General features: G+C 40.2%; 1 protein-coding gene across 1 annotated transcript; it reads left to right on the top strand.

Annotated features, from left to right (window-relative positions):
- Positions 1-13792: 13792 nt before the first annotated feature.
- LOC131245227 (protein KINESIN LIGHT CHAIN-RELATED 1-like) lies at positions 13793-21803 on the top strand. Its single transcript, XM_058244538.1, has 3 exons — positions 13793-14845; positions 18711-19619; positions 21232-21803. The coding sequence occupies exons 1-3, from the start codon at positions 14178-14180 to the stop codon at positions 21464-21466; spliced, it is 1812 nt and encodes a 603-aa protein (XP_058100521.1). The 5' UTR covers positions 13793-14177; the 3' UTR covers positions 21467-21803.
- Positions 21804-24832: the final 3029 nt, after the last annotated feature.

Raw genomic sequence — 24832 nt, 5'->3', positions numbered from 1 at the left:
GGATTGATGGGATGGCTGAATGGAGGTACAATTGGATGGATGGTTGGATGATTGGTTGTTGGATGGATGGATATTTGGTTGGATGGATGCTTGTTTGGATGGGTGGATAGGATGGTTGGATGCTTTGTTGGATGGATGGAAGGATGGATAGATGGATGAGATGGGTGGGTGGATGGATGGAAGGATGGATAGATGGATGAGATGGGTGGGTGGATGGATGTATGTTTGGGATGGTTGGGTGGATGGATGAGATGGATGATTAGATAGTCAAAAACTTATTATGAATGCATCACTTTTGTAATTTTTTAATCATAAATATGCTAATATATGTATTTTTTGTATCTCCTAGAGTTTCATTGAAAAGTTCTATTATTTTCTTTCATTTCCCCACGTTTATAGATCCCAATGATGTTATAAGGCTAACAAAACTTGTAGCAATACCAATACTTTAAACACCGCATGTTAGTGGGTGTTACCCTCATCACGGGGCACGCCTTATTGAATGTGTTATATATCCTTGCTACCCATCCATTTCTCCGTACCATTTTAAGCCATGGTCCCAAAAATTAAGAGGATTGGGTACTTGAACCCATGACCTTGTTGTTGAAACTCTTCAAAGTATACAACTAAGTCATGAGTAGAGACCCCATGGAGGTTATGCCATAGCGATCAATTATTGTAGGGGCTAGATGTAATTGCTGCAGAAGTGTTTTCTTAGTACTCTACGAGTTTATGTGTTTATGTTGGCTTTTTTAGCAATTGAGCTGAATGTAGGAAGACATTTGGATTGGTGGGGTCATGTCTGCTACACTTCTGGATGGCACAGGCTTATTATTTTCATCACGCCTGGGTTCTGTTGTTTCCTTTTGCCAAGTTTGTTGATTTTTGTGTAGATTATACAATATGTGAGGCATGTTTCTTTTTGTAGCACCCTCCCAAACGTATGTTAGTCAAATATTTCAAATCAACAAAGTTACATGTATTATGCTCCTAAATCAATTTAAAGAAGAAGAAAAAACACTCAAGTTAGATTGGGTGACTCAATGTTATTACTGGTAGTATAATAAAATCAAATTCCTTCTAACAATCCTGGCTAGTGATTCACGTCGCATGTGTTGCAGAAATAGGATCATCTCATCCATGGATTGGGAAATAGATGGCTTTAATAAAAGTCTAACTAACGGATAGTTAGATGTCCGTTCAGTGTGATTTGGACAATGTATTCAGTGAAATAGCTATTGAGCCTGGTAAGTGGTCTAGATCGATTAATTAGTTTATGTAATTGTCCTAATGCAACTAAGATCATAGAAAAGTGGTAGAAATTTTAAACGTAGAGAATAAAAAAAAAAATTTATAATAATAATAATAATAATAATTAAAAGGTAGTCTAACGGAAGGTGATCTATATCCATATTTTCTTATGTTGTGCCTTACATGAGTTTTACATCTGTCATACTTTTGCACTGGCATTCTAACATCGCCAGCACAATCGAATAGAGATGCGGTATGGATTTCACATAATCATCATATAGCTGGCCCCACAAAGCTATTTTTACATGGCTCCTCTGCTACTACACTCTTTACGCGCTACACAAAGATAATCAGAAGCTTCAGAAAGATACTCCAATCAAGGAATTGAAAAGACAAATATAGTTGATTGCCGGTGAAATCTGAGCTGTTGTAAGGCTTTTGCAGATGAAATGTAAAATGGTATGTAAGACGATAGTCACATTTTTCAGTATTTAGAATGCTCTTCATTAAAAATGATTTTGATTTCTTGCAAGGGAATCCACGAAGTGGAGCACACACCCAACAAATATCTTGGATCTCAAAGACGTGCACCACTTTGGCAATGAGGTGGCTTATAGATAAGCAGAGATACTCCCAATCCCAAGAATCATGCATTTTAATCCAAAGGTATACTTGTGTTCTTGGTCTTCGATGAAGAAGATGACGAATGCAAATGATCTCCATCTCTTATATTACTATTCCTTTTCAACTGTTCATCTGCATGTAATGCTAATGGAAAGCCGATTGCAAACATATGGTAGAGTGGAGATTAAAAGCTACATCAATAAGAGCTTCCTTGAGAAAACCCATGAACCAGTGTCTTCGTAGGCTACGAGTCTCCACACCTCCCATTTCCTACTGCTCTCCACCTAGCCCGCAATGGGTTGGGTTGGCCCATCAGGCTTGCAGGCCGGGCTCGCAATGGGCCAGCGCTTGGATTGCAATAACACGCCCACGGGCCAGCTCGGGCTTAAATCTGAAGTTCGTTTTTTAAATGATACAGGCCCAGGATAAATCTAACAGCCCATCAGCCTGGCCTAACTCATTAGGATTAAAAAATTTCTGAAATTTGAAAAACTCCCTCCGTTAGCAACTAGCACACCCTCTCTCTTTCCCTCTCTCAAAAACTCATCTCTCTCTCTTCAAATCCTTTGCTCAAAAACTTATATCTCTCTCCACCAAAATGGAAAGGGCTTGGGCCAAGCATAAACACGTCAGGAGGGAAGCGGGTTAGCCCAACCGGCCAGTCCAAACCCAGCCCGTTGACACCCCTATCTCCACTGGTGTATGGTAAGGTACATTAGGTCCACACACACTATATGTACAACTACCATTGCGTGAGACCCAACCCACCGTATGCTCAACATCATTGATCTAAGCGTTCAAACTCATTCTCTAAGAGTAAGTATCAAAGATAGTCTTAGATTCTCTTTTACAAGTACGTGGGCTTGGTAGAGTATCAAAATAAGTAAAAACAAGGCAAAGAAGAAAGAACCAACACCCTGCAGATTTTTCTCTCATTCCTTGGAATCGATGACACGGAGTTAGGTTTGGGAACGGACCATAATCAAGTCAAGTACAAATACACACTACGAATGCTTACCTGTGCACTGGTCCACATGAGAACTCATGAGAACTTTTTTGAGAACTCATCTTCAATGATATCAGTATAAAATCTGAACCATCCCTTGATTAATCGCTCTCTTTTGCCATGGCTCACCAAAATTTTGGACCAAGGTGAAAGTTGGATCCTAAGGGTTTCATGGGGTGCTGCATCACATGAGTGATTTAAATTTTAGACTCGTATCAAAGGAGACGAGTTCTAATAAAGTTCTCACAAGTTCTAATGAGAAAGGGTACCCACGTGAGCATTCCTCTATATAATATAATATATATATATATATAGCTGAATGATCAGCTGCCCATCAGTTCACATGGAACTAGTGCAAACTTTTTTGAGAACTTGTCATACATGATGTGACTCCAAAATTTGAATGGTCCACATGAAGCAGCACCTCATGAAACACATGGAAAATGAAAACAGTTTCCTTGATTTGCATTTCTTTTTGCTATGGCCCACAAGAATTTCAGATCAAGGTGAAAATTTGATTCCACATCACATGGACCGTTCGGATTAGACAACCATGACACGCGTACAAAGGTGTGCACGTGCATAGGTTCATAGGTGAGCATGACACACACACACACCTACTACTCTCTCTCTCTCTCTCTCTCTCTCTCTCTCCACACAACCAATATCAACCAATGTGTACTATACTCGTGCCATGTCCACATGAAGAGGTAATTTAGAAACCTTGATTTGGTGCCTTATGATAACATTAATAAGGACTTAATTTTAGCAATGTTTTAAATTCCAGACTGATTTGGACTGAACCGTTGACCCTCTCTACGTGGACTGATTTTGGATCTGGACCGCCCTATTTCACACGTGTGGATAGGATCCTTTCTACCCAGGCATTTTGGATAGGAAAATGTCAACTTTATCTTTCTCATGATTTTAATTAATTTAACTATTAATTCATGGTGGTGATGACAGGGTTGATATGGTAGGACGAGTTTAGACCCACTACCCACGAAAAACCCAGTTTTTGAATTATCCCAGTCAGGATGAGTCTGATTGAGCCACCCTTCTACGACTGGCCCATGCTTCTTTGATTTACATGAAATTCATTCAATTCATCTGGTGCACCCATCTATGATTAGCCATTGTTCAGAAAGGACGAAACCAGACGCAAGCAAGCCATGATGGGGCCAAACGGAGAGGACTGCCTAACAAAGAAAGCTGTCCAATTGTGTTTGGGGCCCACCGTTGTGTCTATAGACCCTTCCAACCGTTCATAAGGTGTGTCCAAAATATCATGCTAATTCAAAACTCAGGTGGGCCACAACCCTCGGAGTCACAGTGGAGAATGTCCACAGTAGAAAATTATATAATTGTGTTTGGGGCCAACATTGTGCCCAGGTACCCATCCATACCAATCATATATAAGGTGTGCCATATCAAGATGAAATGACCTTTAAATAAAAGACTAATCCAAGACTCATGTAAGTCACGACACTTAAATTTAGAGGTTTAAGGCACATTTATAGTGCTTCCTTTGTTGTGGCCCACTTGAGTTTTGGATCAGCTGGATTATTTGGGTGTCAATTTCATAGTGGACCACAAATGATCCATGGTTTCGATGCCACACATACATCACCCCAAGATGGGGCCAAAAAACCTCCTAAAGTGTCGGTGTACCAAGATATGACGCTTGATATCATACACCCAAAAATCGCACGAGTGGTAATCCACTGTTGCTGTATCACAATACCAAAATTGGAAGTGAGTTGGCCTAACGAAAAGGAGCGGATTAGGTGCTGCCATGCTCTCATCCAAGATGGTGCGGCCGTTAGCGGGTGGGCCACCTTTTTTTTTTCTTTTCTTTTTTATTGTTTTTCTTTACACGCACACTCACCCTGTAGTAGGATTTCACCACCTCTGGATACTTGAACCCTTGACCGACCGTGGGACCCACCTTGGTACATATATTATATTTTACCAGATTATTTTAGAGCATGAACCTAAAAATAAAATATATTTAATTTTGAGGTGGACCATATCATAGAAAACAGTTTTGATTGACCTTTGATGAGCTACAAAAGTTTTGAATCAAGCTGATATTTGTTTTTTCCCCTCATCCGGGTTGGTTCACGTGACCTTATCAATAGGTTGGATGGAAAATAATAATTGTGGAAACATTGGAGTAAGCCTTGGGAAGTTTTGAATTAAAGCTTGTTCAATCAATGTTGCTTTCCATGTCCACTCAAGAATTGAATCTACTTCATTTTTCAGCTCATGCTTTAAAATAATATTTAAAACTAGATGAACAACCCGTGAATACATATTATTTGCATGGCTCATAATAGGTGCCGCACTATCTTGAGTAAGGTTAGGTCTGTACCTAATTTGCTCATAATCTAAAAATATCAAGTGCACCTTTTTTCGCCAGCCAACTTATGACGTACACATGGTACATTTTAGAAACCAGATCCTTTGCTTGCCACGGAAAAATCCTGCTCGTTGCAATCTAATTGAATCACATCATGGTGACAATGTAAGTGATGATGTGGACTAATCACGAAGCAGGAAAGTAGGATTTCCCTGCTCATGACAAGTAGAGGATCCGGATTCACATTTTTATTGTGCCATGTAAGGGTTTAGGAGTTTAGAATTTCAAGGCTTACAAGCGATTCACGTCCCAAAAAATCAGATTGGTTGAGCAATCCAGACATCTGACTGGTGAATATTGGATGTTGAAATAGATCATTGGACGACGGTGGTGACTCATCCTTCTCGTGGCACTTACATACAGCCATGTAAACCATTTAAAGTGTGGGACCCACCATTCATGGAACATCTCTCCAAGACGGAGTAGAGTTTCTATGGGAAGACAGAAACTGATTTTTAATCCTTGAATGGGAGTCAATTTCACTAATATCTAACCACCAACCTCTTAAAAGCCCCTTTTGGAGACTGAGGCTTTGGCTTATCCAATCACCTACCTCTGGAAAGCCCTTTTGGAGACAAGTTTTCCATGCTTGCTTTTCAGGAATAAAGAGCCTATTGTAATTCTCGAAAATTCATCGAGTAATGTAAATAAATATAGGCTCGACTTCACTATGGTTGTAAATCACATCAACTAAAGGAACTTTTCCATCCGACATTTAAAAGTGGACGGTCTAGATCAAACAAGTCCAATAATCAACATGAATAGTCGGTTGATTTGGGTCCACTTTGAATAACACATACTTCCAAAAAAACAAAAAAACGTTTGATGAAATCACCATAGCAATGCAAGTGGCCAACAGTGATGAGTTTTTGGTGAAAGCCCATCAGAAGTGGGGCTTTTACCAACAGTCTAGATTGCTGATCTGGCTACTCGTGTGTGCAAAAGCACTTTATGGTAGGTTAGCTTTTTATACTCCTGCGGAATGCTATGGATGAAATACAGGCGCTTAAAATTTTCATAGAAATTGCATAGCAGGCTAGTAAGTCAAAATTAGAACTGTTAAAAAATATTGGTCTCCAATATGATGTAATATGACAAAAAAGAAAAGAAAAAAACACACAGGTAATCCGGTTATTGCATAGTGTTCTTTATTAGATAATTAATAATGAAAATACTAGTAGTCCTGTCTCAAGCAATTGTCAATGAATTGAAGGTTTGGAAGCTTCAACTAATCTGATTTTTGGACCCTGGCTTAGCCACAGTAGGTTCATAAATTAGCTCATTTAATATATGTCATAAGGCATTCATTACTGTATTCTTCTACATCTTATTTCATTTTACAAACTCTCATTAATTATACAAAAAAAAAAATTAAAAAAAACTTTAAAATTTTTTAAAAAATAAAAATTAAATAAATTTAAAATTTTAAAAATAATTATAAAGAAAATCAAGGAATAAAGAATGAATGAAACCAAAAAACATCATCCTTCCCTCCATTGAAAATAAAAATATATGTAAGAAAGAAATAAATAAACAATCAAATGACACGCGCACAAGCCATGAAGCAAATTTAGCCATTTATCAAAGTTTGAAGACAAAACTTATTAAAGATAAATCACGATGGTGAAAATATTTCAGAATTAATGCATAACATTAGTGTAATTATATATTATATAAAGCTTTGAAAAAAAAGAGGCCTTACCATAGGTTTACAACTATATAATTAAAATAAATGAATCAAATTACCAATTTTCAATTTTTGGTAAGGTTCACATTCATTTTTAAAAGTACATTTTATTTTGTGTCGTATGTACATTTTGTTCTTTGGAAAATAAACAAATTGTTTTAGGACTACAAAACATTAAAGTTAACCATGTCATGGTATAAGCCCATTTGAACCAAAAACTCTACTGAGGATCGTCAATCAACCGGCCTATGCCTACAAAATAAAATATTTGAATAGACAGCCCCGATGACTCCGCCAGAAACAGTTCAAAAGGCCAATACCAAACCCAGGCCTGGCCCGTTGACACCCCTAACCCCACCGAGTAGGAAGATGATACGTATAGCCACAATAACCGGAATACGGTAGAGCAATCACTTTGCAGAATTAGTTACGGGTGATTGATACATCTGGACTGTCAATTTAATGGACCCTATTATGGACGGCAAATGGTTCAAGATACATATGGATCGGATGATCTATCGATCTAGTGGAAAAAAAAAAAACGTTAATGTTTATCAGTAAGTGACAGAAATTGCATAAAACTGGTTGCTGTGATCTTGATCCGTATGATTTTCGGAAAATAGGCAATCTATAGTCAGGCCCGGCGGATGGACAGTCCAGATTAAGACATACGCCAGCCAGGTGTAATGCAGAGAGATTGCTCTACCATATCCAGGTTCTTCCGCCTCCACCGTATCATCTCCCATGGATGTAAGTGGAAGGTGATCTTCCAACTGTAGGACAGCTCGCGAACATCCGAACGCTGAAATGCCTTTATCTGCGTTTCCATCGGGAGGCTACCACCTTGTGGATGACGGAGGAGAATTGCCTCTGCACTGCAGCGGAAGCCGTAGGGCCCACCGTGATGTCTATCTGAAATCAACTCCATCCATCGGTTTCTACGGTTCATACTAACATTATTCCAACAATGAGGCAGATCCAAAACTAAACTGCCCGACACCGTGGGAAACTGTGGGGATTGAACGCCCACCATTGAAACCTTTGTGTGGTCACAAAAGTTTTGGATCATGCTAATGTTTGAATTTTCCGTTTATCCCAATGGACATAACCTCGTGACCTGTTTGGATGGCATGTAAACATCACGGTGGGCCCCGGAAGGTTTCAACTATTGTCGTTTCCATCTTTTCTCTTTCCTCTGGTGTGGCCCACCTGAGATATTGAACTGACTCACTTACGGGACAGTGCACTTAAGTGAGCTAGGGGAATTAATGGACGGAGAGAATGTTATAAAATGTTACATCACGGTGGCGCCCACGTATTTTCCGCTGCTGGATTAGGTGTTACCCGGACAATATTTTAGTGGGTGTTTCTCAGACCGTGGGACACACCTTGATTTATTTGTTATGTATCCAAGCCGTCCATCAGCTTTCCAGTTCATTCTAGGTCCTGATCACGAAAAATAAAATATATTCGAATCTCAAGTGGACCTACACATTAGGGATTGAACTCCCATCATTAAAAACCTTTTGGGGGCTATGGAAATTTTGGATCAAGTTGATAGTTATGTTTTCTTTTTGTCCAGGTCTGATTGACCTTACCAACAGTTTGGATGGCAATAAAAAAATAAGTTGAGCTCTAGGAAGCTTTTAATGGTGAGGATTCAATTACCACTATTTCTTTTGGTGTGGTCCACTTGAAATTTCGATCTAATTCAGTTTTGGGCCCATGCCTAAAATGATCGAGAAAAAATGATGGACGGCATGTATATATACAACGCACACATCAAGGTAGGCGGCACGGTCAGGGAAACACGGCTAACTTGTTACACGGATAACATCTAATCCGCACTCGGTATCGATTCGCGGGGTGACTAACGGTGGAGTGTGTACTGACAGTTGGTGTGTACTGACAAGCTAACAAAAAAAACATCTAATTCGCTCCACAATGGATGCAACTCAGTATCCTTTTATGGTGTTGAGTAATCTGTTTTGACCCTACGATGAATGTACGTGGCTCATCCACGTTGTCCATCCGTTTTTTCATCTAGTTTTAGGAGTTGAGCCTAAAATTGAAGTATATCCAAAGCTCATGGGGAACCCATCACGGAAACAGTGAGGATAATGATGTCCACCGTCAAAATCTTTCTAGAGCCCACGGTGATGTTAATTTGTCATGCAATCTGTTGCTAAGACCACACAGACAATGATAATGGTTGAAGGGAAAACACAAATGTCAGCTTGATTTATAACCTTTGTAGCCCCATTAAAATTTCAATGGTAGGTGTTCCGTCTCCTGTGGTGTGGTCCACTTGATATGATATATTTGGATTTTGAGCTACTACCCTAAAATAAGCTGTTAAAACAGATTAAAAGGGTGGATAAGACACATAACACGTGGTGGGCGTCACATGCCTCACAGAACTTACTCATTAGACTAAGCACACTGAGTTACTCAGCATGCAATCCATTTCAGCGCAGGTCATGTCCGTACATGACCTGGCCAAAGTTGAACAATCTCACGGAAACATCGGGAAACGGATTGGCTACTCCCCTGCCACCAGCCCGATGGCTGATGGTCGGTTCTCTGTGGGCCCACCACAGCGTATTTGTTGCATCCATTTTTTAAGATTATTTTAACGCTTGATACCCAAAAATGAGGAGATATAAATCTCAGGTGGACCACACCACATGAAAACAATAGTGATTGGATATCCACCATTAAAATCCTCCTAAGGCCGACTGTACGGTTTATTTGACATTCAATCTATTAATTAGGTCATCTGTAAGATTGATCCAAAACTTTTATTGCCCCCAAAAAGTTTTTAATGGTAGACATTAATTCAACACTGTTTCCTATAATGTAGTCTACTTGATATTGAAATATACCTTATTTTTAGTCTAATAATATAAAATGATCTAGAAAAATATATGGACAGCATGGATGAAACACATACATCATAGTGGGGCCCATAGAGCACCGATCACCAGCCATTGGCTGGTGACAGGGGGAGTAGCCAATCCGTTTCCAAAACATTTGCCAGTTCAAAAATTGTCAACTGTCCAGACTGACGAGACACATGTAGGCCCATTCGATGAGCAGTCCATTCTTACTTTTGTGCCACGTCATCTACAGGGTAGATCTCACCTAATGACCAGGAACTTAAGGAAATTATATTGTGTAACGTTTGGATGTCATTACGCTGGTAATAATTCCAAATATATACAAGGATAATGACATGAAAGCATTTATCTACCTATTTAAGCATGTACAGTTGTAACCACAACTATACGTGCAACTCACGCTACATTATCCCACATACTTCTAAATTTTGCTAGTTGGACCCAGTTGATCAGAACACAGCTAGACCCACCTATCTTAGCCATTCAAATTGTCTGACTACTTACATTAACGGCATCACGTATAGCGAGTTTTCAATGTTAGTTTTTTAGTCCCGGACATTGGAAATCACATAAGGATAAAATGTTCTTAAATGGCACATGTTGATGAAATCAGAAGATTCATTAGTTAAGGCCCACCTTGGATATGTCCTGGGGAAAAAAGTCAGGCAAATGTACGTTGAATATGGACGGTTGAGCAAATTATTTCAACCGTTCATCCTTTAGTAGTTGTGTGGTTTGCCTCATCATCACTCGAGCACGATTTTTTGTTCAATGAATCTATTCGGTACGACCTACATGATGAACGGCTTGGATTCCATTCAAGTTCACAAGCTATGCACGTGTGAGAAGCTAGTACGAAAAACCGTGTACTACTGCCTGGAGTTCGACGCGGAAGGAATTCCAGACAAAACTCTAGATACTGTTTGTCAGAGTCACATAGTTTTTGAAATTTCTAAATGAAGATTGAATTAGATTCTTTTGATTTCCCGCGCGCGCGAGAAGTATTATACTTGCAGTAAAACGTGCTACCATGGCACATTTTTGCGTGTGATCTGGGCTGTTCTTCAGGTGGGCCCATCGTGTATGTTCCTTGGCGAAAAGATGGGCCCGTCCACTTACCTGGTGGGGCAGGTGTTCTGAAAAATGGATTGATTAGAGGAGAGTTTTTTTTATACTCTAGCATACCCGGATGCTATATACACAGGTACTCAGATATTGACACGTGTCACATCTTAACTCAGATTAATTGTCAATTTGCTGGATACACTGTCAACATCCACTTACCCATTAAATCATACTAATCTCTAATTAAAGCACTTTTTTTTTTGTTGAATTCCAACCAGTTGGCTGTCTTTCATCTTGACCGTTCATTAATCATTCAGCAACAGCTAATTAGAAAAACAAATCAATGAAATTTTAATTACGTGCATTGATTATACGGAAATGTGCAATCTCTTAGTGCCTGTGTATCATTCTTCAAGACTCTGCTGGAGTATCAAAGCTTTCTCTGAGAAAGAACATCCCGTGTCCAACGCGGATAGTTAATCTCACCCCTCTTTACACGTGCAAGATAGCGTAAGCATTTGATGGATTGGAGCTTCGCGAAGGACCAAAGCATTCTGATGATACTGGCTGGTAGGTGGGCCTTGTAAGTTTATGAATTTTGGCCCTCGAATGTTAAAAGCTTGCTTAAAAGTTTCTATTCGTCCATTTTCAATCATCAAAAGTCCTCCAATTGCTGGGTTAGATCACCCCCCATCTTAGAGTGATTTTTTTGGCTAGTGCTAATCCATGGTTAGGACCCCCCGGATAGATGTGGATTACGTATCAGAGCAACTCATTACGATATTGCGTATTCAGTAAATTCTGCGGGCCCATCATAATGTATTTGACATTATCTACTCCGTTCATCTTTATTAGCAAATCATTTTAGGGCGTTAGCCCAAAATGGGTTACATCCAAGCTTACATATACCATATTATAAGAAATAATGGGGATAATGACATCTACCATTAAAACCTTCTTAAAGTTAACAAATGCTTATTTTTAATCACAAATATCAGTCCAAAACCACGCTTCCCGAGAAGATTTCAGCTGTGGTGTAGTTCACTTGAGCTTTGGAGATGCTTCAAGTAAGAGATTGCAGGCTAAAATGAGTTGGAAAAATGTACCGATAATACAAATAATTCACATGTTATGGAAAGTTAAATTTGTTTAAATTTATAATATATATAATTTGATTTGATTTTTTCACATTTGGAAGTACTGTCATATCAGAATAGAGGGAAGAAAAAATTTTTTGTAAGCATGGTGTTGAGTACATTAATATTTACGGTTTGCATTAGAATACACAGCATGCTTAGACTTCATCTTAGTGCGAAGGCGTGAGCATGTGATACAGTGTGGTGGTAAAGACCAATATAAAGTAGGTATAAGTCACAATGTGACAATGGTAAAATGATGGGTTAAATGGCTAGATTGGAACAATTAGTATCCCACATGCAAAATAATTAAAAAACAAATTGCCAAAAAATGATTAGTTTCTCTCAACAATAAAAAAAATTGATCCGGCCAACTTTGCTTATATAAACAGAACTTAGCTTGTTCAATTAATCATTATCAACACTCTGATCCATAGCTTAAGTGGTAGATTGAGTGAAAGATATCTCGTTTTGACACTAAAGTCTTGGTATTGATCCATAGCTGGGGTGGCTAACAGTGGAGTGTGAACTCACAGTGAGGTGTTGTACTAACAAGCCAACCAAAAAAAAAAAACGTTGATCATTATGATCAACTATCTAATTTATTCTCTCATATAAACTAACAAGATTTAAATGTTCCTTGTTCAAGCTAGTAGGTACAATGTGAATCTAAGACTAATTCATTCTCTCACTGAATCAATAAGCTCTAAAGGTTCTTTGTTCAAGCCAATAGGTTCAATGTTAACCTAAGATTGTCAAGACAAAAAAAAGTCTACAAGAATCAAACTACTGCAATAGTCTAAGCTAATAAAACTAATCTTTTTTCTTTACATTTCTTTCCATTTTTTTTCAAAGTTATTTAACTACAACCTATCAACATTTTTAATTATCTTGAGAATGGGCAAATGATGCTTTTAAAAACATCATGATTACACATTCTTCAATTTGTCTTTAATCTTTTAAATTTTAAGTTTCTAATTTTCTTATATTTTATTGTAATTATAAATTTGTAATTTAATAGTAACACATCTCGATAAGCATATCACATTAAACCCCACAAAGTTTACTCATAAGGTGAGTTACTTCGTAAAATCCATGTCCTGGTCAGAAAACCAGGAATGCATTGAAATAGAGGGTGTGATAACCTACTCAAATACAGGTGATAGGACCGTGGACGGGGGTCGCTGCGGATGAAAAGTCGTCCACCGTGGAATACCAGAATCCTCTTCACCACCTGTTTTATGCAGGGACAAGAAAAACCCAAGCTTGTAGGGCCCATCATGTTGTATTGTATATGTAAAATCCATTCCGTAGAACAGGTTTATCTTGTATCCTAAGACCTGGAAGGAGTAATTAACGAGATCCACAACTCAGGTGGGCCACACCATAGCTTAAAATGGGAATGGAATACCAACCATAGGTTTATCTGGGGCCACTATGGTATGTATCTTTCATCAACTCCGTTAAAGCAGGTGAAGCTCACCGGAATAAAGTGGAAATCCAAAAATCAGCATATCTTAATGTAAAGAGGGCCACACCCATGAACTTAGAGATATTAGGATGAGTTTTACATTATCCCCAGGTGTAGCCAATTAGACTGGTTTATTTATTTATTTATTTATTTATTTTAAGGCTGATCTTTTGGGTATACGTTTAAAAATAATGGTTCTCACCAGATGGACCGACTAGATTTATATATAAAATATGTTGGCCACCGAGCTTGGGTGTTTCACGCAGCAGCGTAAAACAGGTGTTGTGGACGATTCGGGTCATAGAATACCTGATGAAGCCACCAATCGGATTTGTTGTGGGGCACGTACGACTAAGGTATACGTGGCGAACGGATCTGACATTACACACGTGTGCGGGGCTAACACGTATATGATCGTGAGTAGGTGGACGACCGTACTGAATCATTTCACCTTCACTGAGAAGCAGTAAGTCGCAAGCAATCCGGAGAGAGAACGGTAGCGAGTTATAATCCCATTTTCTTCCATCTCTCTCCCGTCGTTAATGGCGTCTCTCCATCTTTCTTCCTGAAATCCTCTCTCTCTCTCTCATCAAAATCCCCTTTCTCTTCGCAGCCATGCCTGGCCTGGTTTCCATCAAAACCCCTCCCAAAACCCCACCTCTCCAAATTCTCCTCCCAAACGGCTCAGATCCTCCCATCCAAACCCATCAAGAAGAAGAAGAAGACCGTCCCGCCTCCCAACAAACCAAATCCAGATCCCCGATTCCGAAGAAAACCCCTTCTCCATCCCCCTCCTCGTCCTCCCGCGTCAGGAAGAAAACCTCGCCACAGCCCGAGAAGTCGATATCCGATGATTCGTCGCTCGAAAACCCCGATCTCGGCCCTTTCCTTCTCAAGCAAGCGCGCGATGCGATCGCATCCGGCGGCAACGCCCACCAGGCCCTGGATTTCGCGATCCGAGCGTCGAGATCATTCGAGCGGTGCGCCGGGGAAGGGGAGCCGAGCCTGGAGCTGGCCATGAGCCTACACGTGGTGGCCGCGATCCACTGCAGCTTGGGCCGGTTCGAGGAGGCGGTGCCGGTGCTGGAGCAGGCGGTCGGGGTGCCCGACGTGGCGCATGGGCCCGACCACGCGCTTGCGGCCTTCTCTGGGTTCATGCAGCTTGGCGACACGCACTCTATGCTGGGGCAGATGGAACGGTCCATCGCGTGCTACGACGCGGGGCTGAAGATCCAGATGGAGACGCTGGGGGAGACGGATCCGAGGGTCGCGGAGACTTGCAGGTAAAGGCGCGCCCGTTCCTCCGTTCTCTTTTCCTCCACTCTTCGGCGCACGTTAGCCGCTTGAGCTTAACATGCGCCGCCTGTTCTCGTTTCGGCTGGGTTCGGCCCCTCCGCGGCGCAGATCAGCTAGTGTGCTAACGTGTACTGATTGTTTTCATTTTGGGGTAAGCTTCTCAGTCTGGCGCACGTTAGTTATGCGGAGCTACGTGCGTTTGTCCAAAGAGGGCTGACAGTTGCTCTATCGTGCGCCTCGCGGTGTTATCCTCGAGCACGCGTGGCACTTTGATCCACATGGTGAGATGGTCCCATGATCAATACAATCATCTTATTGGAGCTAATGTCGTTGGGCCATAATCCAAATCTTACGTCGAACGCATGTTCCCGAGGTCAATATCTACGGTTGAGATTCGACCATTCATTGGTTGCGATCATCTTCTTCAAGTAGTTATTGCATAGTGGACCAGCATAAATGGTTATGATCATCCGGACATCGTTGCGTGTGGGCTAGGCAAGTTGAGCTTGAGTCCTAACACAGAGACAAGGGTCTCTTTCCCTGCGGCGTACGTTAGAATAACTATCTCGCGGTCGTAGTTTATCGTGTGCTCGTATGTAATCTCGTGCGTAGCTAGCAGAAAAAAGTGGCGTCGGCTGACACCAGGCAATTGGCGCACGCTAGAAGAACCTTCTGATACGATCCGCACGTGATGTGGATTACCCGACGAGTGGGTCCACGTGATCCAAGCTTGTTTTGGCTAGATGTGGCCCGCAGCGTACTCCTTGGATCGAGTCATTGGCCCTTTTTCTATTCATTGTCATTTATTAGAGAGTGGCATTGATAGTATGGCAGAGTATGATCGTCCATGCGCATGCAGGCACCGATTATAAGCTTGTCGGGTACATCAACAGTAGCCTGTAAGAATTTTGAGCCACATGAAATTGACTAGAAGATAATTCTAGATTTCAAATATTTTCCAAGTGATGGACCCGGATTCGGTGGATATGTGGAGCCATCGAGCTCGGTAGATCCGTGACTGTGGGGCCTACTGTGATGCATGTGTTTTATATCCACTCTGCCCATCTGTTTTGCCAGCTAAGTTTAGGGCATGCAACCAAAAATGAAGCAGGTTCGGTGGACCACATCACAGGAAATGGCTGTGATTGAATGCCCACCACTAAAAACTTCTTGAGGCCACAAAAGTTTTGGATTGAGCTGATATTTGTTTTTTCTATTTATCCAAGTCTGTGTGACCTTATAAACAGGTTGGATGGCAAATAAACATTGCGGTAGGCCATTGAAAGTTTTTAACGGTAAGCGTTCAATCACAGCCGTTTCCTGTGGTGTGGTCCACCTGATATTTGAATCTGCTTCATTTTCTGGACTCATGCCCTAAAATGAGCTGGCAAAACAGATTCATAGTATGGATATAAAAAAAACATTCATCACAATGGGCCCCACAGTCATAGATCCACCAAGCTTGGTGGTTTGCCTGATCCACCAAATCTGCATCTTACGTAATGGGCGATTGGATTGAAGAACTTTCAATGGCATGTATTCCACAGAGAAATGTCCACAAGTAAGAGGTTAGGATAGCCTAATCATTTAGATTTTGGTGCTAGGCGTTGCCTAAGCAGGCATATCATTTTTGACAGTTTGGATGGAGATCCGCATCTCCTATGTTTACATTGGCTGCTCAAATGGGCATAAATCATCCTCTGCCATGTATCAAATTAATGATCTTACAAGGCGAATGTGTATGTATCGAAGTATCCAATCTTTCTCTCTCTAGATTAGTAATATTTCCAATCATGGAAAAAGTGTTGAAGTAATTTCTACCATTCTACTCCCTCAGGAGCCATAACTTCAATTAGACCATAGATCTTCAAGTTTTTCCTTACTACCTCCACCCACATCCTTTTGAGCCTTCCCTTTTCCTTTTCAAAGCTTTCAACTTGTACCAACTCATTCCTTTCAACTAGTGCAATTCTTGGTTGATACATCACCAAACCATTTAAAGTCTCTCTCTCTCTCTCTCTCTCTCTCTCTCTCTCTCTCTCTCTCTTTTGGGGGGGTTGTTAGCTTGTTAGTACACACTCATGTCAGTACACACACTCCATGTTAGTCACCCCTGCCAGGGATCGATACCAAGACCTCAAGTGTTGAAACGAGGTATCTCCACTCAGTCTGCCAGATGCGCTATGGACCTGGGTGTTACCATTTAAAGTCTACATTCACTCATCTTATTATTTATTGGTGCTACTCATAAGTTCCCTTGAATGCATTCATTTGTAATTCAATGCTTCATTGTCATCCCACTCATCCTTCTCAACATCCTCATTTCAACTACACATCTTATGGACATGTTTTGCGTATTTCTTTCCCACAAAGCATGGTTGTACTTGTGGCTATCCTATAAAATTTCTCTTTCAATTCGAGTGGTACACAACAATCCCATATAACTCTAGAGGCACATCTCCATTTCTTCAACCACACTCGAATTCCATGGGTAACATTCTCCTCAATCTCTCACTCTTGTGAATTATCTATCAGAAGTGGCCATTTTGGGAAGCTTATTGGTCAGCAATCTTAACTAATTCCTTGTTCTCACTCCAATTGTTACTAAATTGCACTTTGTATAATTTGTTTTAGTTTGACTAATTTCAAATCATTTAGATTCTAGAGCACCCTTCATAAATCTAGCTTTGTGTTCACACCATCCTTCATCTTGTCATTTACAAACAACATACACCACGAGATCTCTTCGTTCAAATACCTCGTTAACTCGTCCATAGCCAATGCAAAGAGGTACGGTTCAATGTTGAAAAGAAAAAAAAAAAAACTTGAAACTTGGTGCAAGCGTATAGTAGTTGGGAAACTCCCACAAAACAACACACACACACACACACACACACCCCACACAAAATGAGTCAGACCTTTCTCCATTGGATTACAAACACACACAAACGCATTTCTCTACAATCCCCATTGTTTGAGTGGTGGTGGTGTTAGGGTTTAGGGAGGGAGAGATGTACCAAAATCCGGTCACCAACTGGCCATCAACATGCAATCCCCTTTGCTTGAATGGTCGTGGTGGTGTTAGGGTTTAGGGAGGGAGAGATGTACCAAAATCCAGTCACCAACTGGCCATCAACATTCAATCCCCTTTTGCTTGAATGGTCGTGGTGGTGTTAGGGTTTAGGGAGGGTGAGAGAAGTGATTTTAAGCAGAAGAAGAAAAACTCTATGCCTCCCGTTTGAAAGAAATAGCAAATTTTGGGCCTGTTTTGGTTAAAAAATTAACCAAGGCAAAGACCTCTCCAATTCTTATTTCTTAACCAAACATGGTTAGTTAAGAGATATCCAGTTTTTTCTTTTTTCTTTTTTTTTTCCTCTTGTAACTTAACCAGTTATCCTTGTATCCAGACAACCCTAAAGAGTTGTATGACATGGCCTGCATCTTCGCCTCATAGACATGAGTAGTCAATTCTAACAAGCAGGTGGCTTGCTTTGGTAATCCAGTCCATTGATCTGTAGTTCTCTATTATGGATGTAGTATGCCTAAATATCCTCCTTGATAAGACTGTCACCTTTCCATTTCTGGCCTACGGTTAGATGGCTAAGAAGAATACATAACTGCCTGCATCCAAATCCTAGCATTGGTGGGTTGGATCTTCCAATCAAGTAGACTTTTGGTCATGCTCCAACCATGAAGGGACTCAGCAGACCAATAGTCTACATTACCAAACTATGGGCACTTGTCAGAATTGAAGACCTGCATATGCTGTGCAAAGATGCAGGCCATGTATCATATAATTCCTGCAATTGGTGCTAAAGATATAGCTGGTTTTTTGAAAAAAAAAATTGGAAGGTACCTTGCTGAGGCCTATGTCCAAGCAATGCAATTCGATGAAGCTGAGAATCTCTGCCGGAAGACCCTTGAAATCCACCGTGAGCACAGTGCTCCAGCATCTCTAGAAGAAGCTGCAGACCGCCGGCTCATGGCCCTCATCTGCGAAGCCAAGGGTGAATTTGAATCTGCACTTGAGCACCTTGTCCTTGCCAGCATGGCTATGATTGCCAATGGCCAAGAAAATGAAGTTGCCGCCATTGACGTTAGCATTGGCGACATCTATCTCTCTCTTGGTCGATTTGATGAAGCCATCTTCTCCTACGAGAAGGCCCTCACTGTTTTCAAATCTACCAAGAGTGACAATCACCCATCAGTGGCCTCAGTCTTCGTACGCCTTGCTGACCTCTACTACAAGACTGGCAAGCTCCGTGAGTCCAAATCCTACTGCGAGAATGCCCTCAGAATTTATGCGAAACCCGTGCCCGGTACCACTGCCGAGGTGATCTCCAACGGGCTGACTGAGATTTCAGGAATCTATGAAGCCATGAATGAACCCGAGCAGGCATTGAAGCTCTTGCAAAAAGCAATGAAGCTATTGGAGGACACACCTGGGCAGAGGAGTACGATTGCTGGGATTGAGGCGCAGATGGGCGTGCTGTTTTACATGGTTGGGAGGTTTGCAGAGGCATGGAGCTCCTTCGATAGTGCTGTGGCAAAGCTCAGAGCCTGTGGGGACAGGAAATCAGCATTTTTTGGAATTGTGCTGAACCAGATGGGATTGGCATGTGTACAGCTTTACAAGATAGATGAAGCAGCTGAGTTGTTTGAAGAAGCAAGAGGGATTCTGGAGCAGGAGTGTGGGCCACACCATCCAGATACTCTTGGCCTGTATAGCAATCTCGCAGCAACTTATGATGCCATGGGCAGGTAAGAAATCCTCAATTTAGAGAACCTGTTTAAATTTCTATGCTCATCTGAGCTGCTGTTTGATATATGTTTAAATTCTCACCTAGAAGCTATGCCTGACCAATGCACTTACTGCTTCACCTGCATTTATATCCATTCTCAGTTTGCCAAATAAGACATGACTTGTCCTTCTGGTGATTATTATGACGTCTCACTTCTTTCCTCTTCATTTCAACTGATTTTCCATTCATGACACAAGCATAGATACAGGTACAGGATGCAAGTTTAGGGTATCTCATGGTGCTGGAGTCGAATAATATGGTGATCCTTATGCTGAACCTTTTGTGAAAATACTGTGCCATTAGTCTGCCTTGAACTCTTAGGAAAATAATTAAGGACACATGTATTCACATATGTGGGGGCAGGTGAATTTCAACCGAATGATGATGCTGGCTTTCAATTGTCTATCACCAGTTTGGAAATTCACCTTCATTTGTAGAACGAGCATGAAGTTATATGAGTTTACTACTGGTGGGGTGATTATAGCAAAATGGAGAGTGGAAAACAGAACGTCCTCTAATGGATTGCTGATGGTATCATATGAACTTCATTTCATGCATGAAGCTAGAGGAAAATCCCAAAGAACAGATGGAAGAGGATGGTCCAACAGAAAGTGATTCAAAGTGCAGGGCCTTGCTTCCAATCTTCCATTGTGGGAGCTATTTTTGCCAGTGTTATGTGACTAAATACAATTGTTTACATGACAAGGCTTCGCGTGGGTGCACCATACTGATAACATTGTGTGGGTACAAAATGTATATACCCAATACATTACTCAGTTGGAATTGTATTGGTGCTCCAGATTCATCATCAGTTAGTGATGCCATTGGAGAAGGTTGGGCTTTGATTGTCAATGAGAACTTGGCGTAAAGTAGACAACTTCTGAGTGTGAAGCAAGTACAGTCAACCGTGTTTTAGAGGCCTCATTTCTACGTGACCACTTGGCATGTCTGCATTGAATGGTTTTTTATTGGGATCATTACAAAAATATATGTTCAGCATCATGAGTTGGAAATGGGTCATTTTTCAAGCCAAATTTGAGCTGATCTAGGTGTGAAAAGGCTTTAAGAACTACTGGTTGATTTTGGGTATGACAGGTTCATGTCCATAGCTCAATGGTAGAGAAGGAAGGGTTAGTCTTTATATTGTGTAATCAAAGTTTCCCTTGCTTAACCTTTGTCACTTTATAAATTGAAGTTCTTGAATTACTCGAGAATTTCACCCTGAGATCTGGTCGTCTTTTAGATTTTAGATCTCATTTTCGACTTTGTCAGTTGGAAGTATAAGAAAGTTGCTTGGATTTTAATAGGAAAATCTATCAATATTGGCATGCAGAGCCATTTTCTTAATCTCATCCTAGTGAAGTCTCGTGTTCTTCTTTGTTCTTTCCGTATCCACTGCAACAAAAGTAAATTTTTCTGTGCCTATTTCAAATAGAGGACTTCTCTCTCCAAGAACTCTGCAGACGAAGTCATTGAGCTGTCGAGAATCACATCACATGGCTAGAGTAAAATCATGTAATCCTGCCGTGTTTGATCTGCTTCAACAATATCTGTTTTGGTTTCTATTACAGGGTAGAAGATGCAATTGAAATCTTAGAATACATCCTCAAAGTGAGGGAAGAGAAACTTGGGACAGCAAACCCCGATGTGGACGACGAAAAGAAAAGGCTGGGTGAGCTCTTGAAGGAAGCTGGTAGATCCAGGAACAGGAAAGCGAAATCGCTTGAGAATCTCCTCGGTTCCAACTCTCAGAGGATAAAGAAAGACGGAACAAGGAGATGGTCTGGTTTGAGTTTCAGAACCTGAAAATGAATCCCTCTCCACCTCTGTAACATACATAGTAAGAAACGTGTAAAGGTTGGGATGGGAAATCGGCTGGCTTCCTGCTTTCTGAGCTTATTTTTATCCTTCATTTGTTTCCGTCCTCTATATTGTTTATTTTTTGAACATTTGTGTTATGGTTGGAGCTCGCATATAGTTTATATTTTCGGGTATGTATGCTGAATAAGTATTTAATCGTTTGCCTCTTAATCCATTGTATATCTTCATTCCCGCATGATTTGAAACTCTTGTATGGATGTTTTCAATATTGAAAGAGAAACCACTGCAAACTAGTAATGAGATTACAGTTCTTTTAAACTCAGCTCTTCTGTCCTTGATTGACCATTGCCATTGGTTTGTTCCCCATTGTTAGTCGAAATCACCAGAACCACTCTTACAATTCTGGTAAGTGTCTGTGTGGTTTGTCTCACGGTCATTACATGATGAGCAGGGTTCATGCAGATTGGCTGAGCCTTCAGGCATTCTGGTCGGACCTTTATGCTTAAATATGCCTAAACCATGGTTTTTGACTTGGCGACTCATCCTGTCTTGTCCTGATTCAAGTCTATGAGCCCGACTTACATGAGTCAGGATAACTTATGAGGCCGAGTTAAATCAGACGAGTTGGCATTCCATGACCTAAATGGCTGAGAAGCAGGATCCCTACCACTCGCCTTATTTTAGTGTTGGTGGGCTGACTATTTGGGTGAACCCAGTCCAGTCTGACCAAGATTTGGGCACGTCTTGACATGGACATGCTTTGGCCTGTCCCAACCTAGTCTACTAGCCACTTTAATCTTTAGCCTGTATGTTGAGAGGAGCGGAGGGCACAATTTGGTTTTACCAATTGTTTGAACTATGCATTCTAGAAAAAATTGAAATGAATGATAAACAGCCACTTCAAAATTACTTAGAAATTGGGGTTTATTGCCAAAGTAGATTCAAAGTTCCCCTTAATTAAGACCCTCTCCTCCTTTTTTTTCCTTTTTTTTTTTTTGAAATAAATAAATAAATAATAACCATCAATATTTTCTTATTCTTCTTTTTTAGAAAAAAAGAAAAAAGAAAAAAAAGAATGAAAATAAAAATATCAAATAAATAAAACAACTTATCTTCTTCTTTTCGTTCTTTTTTTTTTCTTTTTCCTTAATTTTTTGAAAAAAGAATAAATAAATTAGTTATTTTAACTAATAAACAGGAAAAAAATAATCTTCCTAATTTTTTTTTTACAAAAAAATAAAAAAGAAGAGAGAATGAAAATGAAAATGCCAAATAAATAAAACAACTTTTTTCTTTTCATTCGTCTTCTTTTTCCTCTTCATCCATTAAAAAAAAAAAAGATAAATAAATCAAAGAAATAATTAATAAACAAATAAAATTATTCTAAATTTTCTTAAATAAAAAAGAGAATGAAAATAAAGGGGATTGAGGTAATTACGAGGTGAAGGCGTTTAAGTGTGTACTAAACTGCCATCATTTGAGAATATTGATTATTCAATTGTACGCGTGACATAGTTTCAAAACGATCTGGACCGTGCAAATCTCTGAAATAACTCCAGATGTAATGTTAGCATAAACGACAACCTACACGGAATATGGTAATAACCATCTGTTCTCTATTAGAATTGGAAGTATTCACAATTTTTCTTTCAACCATCCATCCATTTGACAACCATCAATCACATGGTTACGATTTCTAGATCATTGTGAATTTTGAGATATGACCCATCTACAATGCTTCATAATTCGGATGGTCTGATGTGCCTGCACAAATGCCACGTGTGCAAATGGTGGTAGAGTAACCGGGTGCAGGACTATGGATCCCACCGTGATGTATGTTCCTTACATCCACTCTGTCCATCCATTTTGAAAACTCATTAAAAGACAAGATACCAAAAATGAAGCATATCTAAAACTTAGGTAGACCACACCACGGGAAACCGTGGTGATTGAATGCTCACCGTTAAACACTTCTTGGGGGCCACCGGAATGTTTATTTGCCACCCAACCTATTGATAAGGTCACAAAGACCTGGACGAAGGGACCACACAAATATCAGCTTGATACAAAACTTTTGTGGCCCATGAGAAGAATTTTTAATGGCCAACAACCACCGTTTCTTGTGTTGTGGTCCACCGAAGATTGGAATCTGCTTCAATTTTTGGATCATGCCCTAAAATGAGCTGTGAAAATGGATGAACAACGTAGGCACAATACATCAAGGTGGGCTTGGCTCCATAGTTAAGGATCGACCGAAGCCACGCCCAGAGTAATAATCTGTTTGGCATCCTCTTTGGACAGTGCCATGTTGTTGCCTCTCGTTACCTTTCTCTTGGGTAGTAGTGGCTACATTTCTAGCCTTTGCCTTAATTTCTTGATTGTAATTAGGTTTTGGCTCTTGGCTAAAATATCTCCACTTGCCCTAAAAGGATCACATCATATGCTTGTTGTAAAGCATAATCATTTTTACAAATACTAGGTATAGACAACTCAGTATGAAAAAAAAAAAAACCCGGCTAATCTATATCATTTATAACACAAGCAACTGCGTTTGACTAATTTTACCCAAGGATTTAGTCATGGGAGGGACTTGGGGTTTTTTCTCCCTTTTGTTTACTCAACCAACCCTAGGTCTTTTTTTATTATTATTATTTTCAACTCTTTCACACTGACTAGTCTATACCCACCTTTTCTCCTCTGTGTTGGTTGTGTGGGCCAGCATGATGATAGTGTGATGTCCACCCCCCTTAACTCTTTTATACGAGTAGCCCACACCCACCTTTCCTCCTCTTTCTTCATAGCTAGTTGTGTGACCTCATCGTGATGATAATATGACATTCATTCCCTATATCTTAAGATTTCATCCTTAGAAAAAAAATAGTGATCTAAAGTTCAAATAAGTCACAGAATTATTTTTAAAAAGTTAGAATGGGCTGTCCACTATTTAATTATTCTTTCTATATGTACAGGCAGTTGCCTGTAGCCTCACCGTTTCCCTTAGTCTTTCTCTATACTGCATTGCACACGCCAGTAATAATAATGATAATAATAGTTAATCTCTTCAATGTATAAAGCAAAGAGCTGTGACATTTTTGCCCATGCAGTTTATTTTAGGAGAGATTCGGCCAAATATTAAATGATATTTCTAATATAAATTAGTAGTATTTCTGAAATTTTAAATCTTTTTCACTTTCTCACCCCTGACTTTCCCAGTCATCGCAAAAATAACAATGATAATGACCAAAGGGCAAGAAAACATTTCTTTAGATAAAGCGCAACCACTGAAATAAAGCTAGACCCAGACCGTGGCATGGACTTAGACCTCATTGGCTGAGAGACTGCAACGTACCT

The sequence above is a fragment of the Magnolia sinica genome, chromosome 5 (assembly GCF_029962835.1).
Source record: "Magnolia sinica isolate HGM2019 chromosome 5, MsV1, whole genome shotgun sequence".
Classification (NCBI taxonomy): Eukaryota; Viridiplantae; Streptophyta; class Magnoliopsida; order Magnoliales; family Magnoliaceae; genus Magnolia; species Magnolia sinica.
The sequence above is the reverse complement of the archived record's forward strand: the minus strand, read 5'-3'. Positions and strand labels throughout refer to the sequence as shown.